The 5,309-nt window shown below is 41.5% G+C and overlaps 1 protein-coding gene across 1 annotated transcript; it reads right to left on the bottom strand.

The window, feature by feature from the left end:
- Positions 1 to 2,384: 2,384 nt before the first annotated feature.
- Positions 2,385 to 3,753, bottom strand: LOC109775393 (probable membrane-associated kinase regulator 4). The gene has a single exon (XM_020334142.4). It carries the CDS (start codon positions 3,614 to 3,616, stop codon positions 2,525 to 2,527), a length of 1,092 nt encoding a protein of 363 aa, XP_020189731.1. The 5' UTR covers positions 3,617 to 3,753; the 3' UTR covers positions 2,385 to 2,524.
- Between the last annotated feature and the right edge of the window lie 1,556 nt (positions 3,754 to 5,309).

Genomic DNA, 5,309 nt, shown 5'->3' with positions numbered 1-5,309 from the left:
TGCAGGCTCCGTTGGTTTTAGTTCCTTTACAGAATTGGGCATCATGTTGTGAGGATGCTGATTCTTTTGGACTTAAACACATATAATTTGTTTGTATACTACAAATTGTTTAGTACTCCCTCCGTCCGAAAATACTTGTCATCAAAATTGATAAAAAAGAATGTATCTAGAACTAAAATATGTCTAGATACATCTCCTTTTATCCATTTTGATGACAAGTATTTCCGGACAGAGGGAGTAACAATTTAAACCTTCCTCAGTTGAGTGGTAATTTGTTGATCTTGTCCTGAAACCTTGATCTTAAGAATTATTATTTCACTTTGGATCTAAAGTGAGTTACTGTAACTTGTCATTCTTGATTCGTGGTTCTTTTTCAGTCTTTCATTGAACATGGATAGTTTCAAGCAGAAGTATCTAGTTTATTCCCTCTTTGTTCTATTCTTCTGTTGAACATGTAATATATCTAGCAAAACTTGCTAGTAGTCTAACAGTTAAGTGTACTCACCTTGTCAATAAGACAATCTGCAGTGATGTTTATTTGTTTACTCAATCCAGAATGGTATTGTTTATGTGAGGAAACAACTATATCTTCTGTAATTGTTAGGAACAGTTGGACACGCTGTGCTACCCTGGCTGCCCCCTGCATTACATTGGCATGACCACTACAAATCATTTAAAAGAATCCAAATACATGGACCCCAATATATCATTATTGTGGAGTTTGACGCTTGGCATGTCGTTGGATAGAAGACCAGGTTCATCATCTTTTCTTCCTTTTTGTTTGTTGTACTTATTTTTTAGAGGAAGGTTCATCACAATAACCTACCATTACTTTACTCACTGATTAGAAAACTGGTAGCACATGCTAGTGCGGCAATCCAAGAATACTTTAAATCCTTGCATGGCAGTAAAGCGTAAATATTCTTCATATGCCATGCGTACTATGTACACCTGATAAACAATGCAAACATTTGGCTAACTATGGACCCTGTTACATGCCTGTTAGTTCTAACACTGCTCAACATCATCAGTGTGGTGGGTACGTATGCTTACCTTTGGCTTTAATCTTGTCTTGCCTTTTCTTGACATGCCTTCTTAGTTTAAATTTTATTTGTCTTCACATGACCATTTCTTAGTCATCATCAATGTTCATTTTTGAAGCTAAGCGACACAATGGGCCCTTGGGTGTGTTTCTTTTATATTGATTTGGGATAGATTCTGTCATTCCGATGACCAGTGTTCTTTTTCCAACAATTATTAAATGCGTATGGTAAGATATTATATCTGATATGTTATTGTAGTTTTACCACAATTGTCTTCTTAAATGAAGAAAACCAATCCAGTATAAACTTCCCCCCAGGTCTTCAGTAAAGCTTTTTAGGACAAAAAAGGGCTGTTAAGAAGTTGTTGCCTCCTATCATTCACACTTTGCATTTCTTCTCCTTTTCCATTTATTTTATTTTTGTCTAATGATTTATAGCTTTAAAGGTGTGTAATCGTAGGTAATTCTTACTTTGCTTTTCTTCTCTTTTTCCATTCATTTTATTGCACTACTGCTTTTTGTTTGTCACTACAAGAAAGGTATTTCACCTTTCCTCTTTTGCCTTCCATGTTTTAAGTGCCCGCCACCAGTGACTTGTACAGTATTTCCTAAACAAGGTCCCTGACATAGTATATGGAAAATGTTCCTTGGTTGACGTAGAGCCATGAGAATGCATTCAGACCCCTAAATGCACAAGGATCAGCATTTAGAAGAGTAAATCCCAAAATCATATTAACTGATAATATCAAGGTGCAACTTGCCAGAAAAGATTTCATTTTAACACACAATTTTGGAGTCTTTTGGGTTACTTTATTTATGCCATTGCCACTCGCATTAGTGTGGTGCCATGTACTAGTATTCAAGTTGCAGTCAGGTTTCATGATAAAAGGTTCATTGTCTTGCCTTCTCTGATAATATCTTTAATAACTTGTAATTTTTTTGCTTAGTTCCTTACCTATGTTACATCATAGACACACAGTTGACACACAAGCTTTTGAGTGTATGTTTTTGTGTTGTGTTCAACAAACAGAAAGCAGGTAGGCTTTAATCAGGAACTAATTTGTGCATTTGGAGATAGATAGAGAACCAAGCATGGGACAAAAGTGTCAGCTTTACCCAAAAATAATTGGCTGTCTTTCTGTTAACTATGGCTCATTGCATGTGACATAAGATGCTTGTTCCTGTTGCATCTCTTTTTAGGTATGGACTTGCTACATGTGCACCTGTAATATGGATACTGATCAGAGAAAGGTTTGCCTAGATTTAGTTTTTTGGTGGGATTCTATCTGCACTTTGGTACTTCCACAACCATGTCAAGTGCTAAAATACTAGTACTCGGAACATAGTGAAACTGTTCATTCATAGACAGAAGTTACTTACATAGCCAAGTTTTTAAGGGGATAGCATGTCTTCAGGAAACATATGATCAAAATACAAATGTGTACAAAATCATCAGGGTGTTGAAATTTTATACCATCTATACTACCGTTGACTGCAAATCTCAAAAATGTCTTCTTCATCTTCAGATTCTGCAGCTATCTTCGACACTGATGATGACATGAACCGGAAACCTGCATCGCTTGCACTCTTCCTCACTGAGGCCAGTTGCTGCGACTTCTTGCAGTATGCTATTGCACCCTGGATTGGATTATCCATCTCTGAGCTGGCACTGCTGCTCCTCCTGAGCACTGGCCCCAAACCAGAGTCATTTGAGCTCGGGACGTAGGATGATGAATTTGACGAAGAGCATGATGATGATGAGGCAGATGACGTCTTGTTTGATGACGAATATCGGATAATGACACTAGAGAATGACCTCCTATGGCCGTACTCATCTTCTTTAAGCTGCCCTCCCAGTGTGGCACTGTCGCTGATGGGCGAGGTTGTGTACCTGTTGCTTCTGATCTGGCCAAATGGGTTCTTCCTCCAACTCTTGACCTGGGCGGTGGAGAACTCATTTGCTCTTGGTGCACCACCCTTGTCATCTGGATCCCCTGCTTTAGCGGCAAATATTGTCTTGAGGTAAGCCTTTGATGCCTTGAGCTTGAGACCAAGGTTGAGATTCCTGATGAACTTGAGCTTCTTGGACCATGGCTTCTTTTCGCATGCTGCTTCCACCTCAGCAGCAGCAATAGTGGCGGATGCGCACTCGCTGAAGTACTGCTCTGCATTGAGCTCACCACTTGCATAACATGAATTTGCTGGTGAAACGTGGCACGACTGGTATGGTGTAGCGGGGGCAGTGCTCGCGGAGAGGAGGCCCTTGTCAGCCGCGATCTCGAGGAGCCTTTCAACCATTTGGATGCGTGGTGGAAGGTGGAGCGGCAGCAGCTTGCCCTTGTAGAAGAGCTCATCTGCTGGTGATGCCATGGGCTCCCAGTGGTCAACGGGAGCTGACATGTGGAACTCAAACTCCCTCGACTGCTGGGGGGAGGCTGCCATGGCTGTGGTGTAGCAAAGCAAGCTTGCTGTATTGGTGACCACCTTTGCAGCTGCGGGTGAGCTCAGCTCCATGTCTATGTAGTCCTCTTCTTGGAGTGGTTGGTCATGGATTTGGGGGCCATGTCTTGCCATTGTTGGTGCCTGGCCTTGTGTTTCTGGTGGGTTGGTCTCTGGGTTTGGTTTGGTTTTGGCAGAGATGGTGGTTGTGTTTTAGGAAGGAAGTGCAAGGAGCTTGATCAAGCTTTAAAGCCGAATGCCTGTAGCTGAAGAGGTTTGTAAATTGGCTTATACTCCTTTTGAGGGACCCACCTTTCCCCCTATGATCTGCCTCTTGTTTGCATCCTAGTCCCCCCTGTCACGGCTACACGTAATGCAGTACTGTAGTGCACTAGTTACTGTCATTCTCTATTATTGCTCTATTTGTTCCTGCAGTGCATTAGGTGATTAGGTTATCTCACCTGTTCCTTTGCATGTTTCTCCTCTTTCCATGACTTAACCTATTTGTTTGTTTGATGTGTAGGATTAGCAGGTAGCCATTAAGTGCTAGGCCAACAAGGTGGCACTTTTACCAATAAGTGACTCGCAAACTGCTTCACGCCTGCTGATGTGCAGGGGCCCCAAACCTCTTGGTTAGCATGCGAACTGGGATGGTTTTATTGTGGAGTTTCGTATTCTTTCGAGCAAGGAAGTGTAGGAATGTGTTCAGATTCAAAGGCCACAATTCTATCTTGAGGTAAATTACCTCGTGAAACAATATGATTTCAGCAAGACACGTTGAAGTATGCAAAGTTTCTGTGGCGTGGATTTGCTTCCAAGCTACAGGAATATATTGTTGATGCTTGACCAATTCACGCCCAAAGCTTGCGGTTTTTAAATTCAGAGGGGGAAGGCCGCATGCCCTGAAAACATGGAGCAACCTGCTATTTGTTTATTTCATCTCGATGTCAACCTATGAAAGTGTGAGGGTGACATCAGTGGCAAGAGATCAGGCCCCTTGTTTAAGTTTCCTGTCCAAGCTGCGCGTGCGCGGCTAGATGTTGTATGTGTCCTTTGTCTTCGTCTCTCCTGCGCTTTGCATCAGCTCCTTTCCTTTGACCCCAGTGTCAACTTTGCCTCTCTGGTGTAATTATTGATTAGTGGGCGTGCAGCCCCGAGCGTGCATTACCGCTCATCGAGGCCTTGAGGTGCATTAATAATATCTGTCTTATCTGGTTCTAGGGTTCTCTTGTTCTAAGGTGATCTTGTTTTAGGTGTCTGGCTTGATCAGCATGTTCATTCTTCTGACTTAGGCTAAAAACACCTCTTTATTTGAAAGTTACTCACTACTTTTTTCATATATGCAGATCTTTGACATTAGTGGTGATAACTTGCCTCTGAAGAAATCCTGAGGCAAAAGAACCTGGACAGACCTTGAATTTCGTCAAACAAAGAGGCAGTGGTGCCTGGTAAAAAGTAAACATTTCTGTGCACAAATCATAGTTCTTTATATGCAGATCTTTAGCATCAGTGGTGATAGATTGCCTCTGAAGAAACCCTGAGGCAAAAGAACCTTCCTCAAATTTCGTCAAACAAAGAGGTATTATTGGCCTGGTAAAAAGTAAACACTTCTGTGCACAAATTATAGTCAAGTTGCCATTTGCTACATGTTAGAAGTATTTTATGATATGTTTCTGGACCCTTCTTTATATCTGCTAGTACTCCTGGCACCAGCTAGAGCACTAAGCAAGGTTCCACAAATTGCTTAAAGGTATCATGGGAATGACATCTGCCCCCAATACTAACTCATTGGCATTATTTACTGTAACCTAACACCATATGATAATCT

This window comes from Aegilops tauschii, chromosome 3 (assembly GCF_002575655.3).
Source record: "Aegilops tauschii subsp. strangulata cultivar AL8/78 chromosome 3, Aet v6.0, whole genome shotgun sequence".
Taxonomy (NCBI): domain Eukaryota; kingdom Viridiplantae; phylum Streptophyta; class Magnoliopsida; order Poales; family Poaceae; genus Aegilops; species Aegilops tauschii.
Note: the sequence above shows the minus strand (reverse complement) of the source record. Positions and strands in the feature narration are given on the sequence as shown.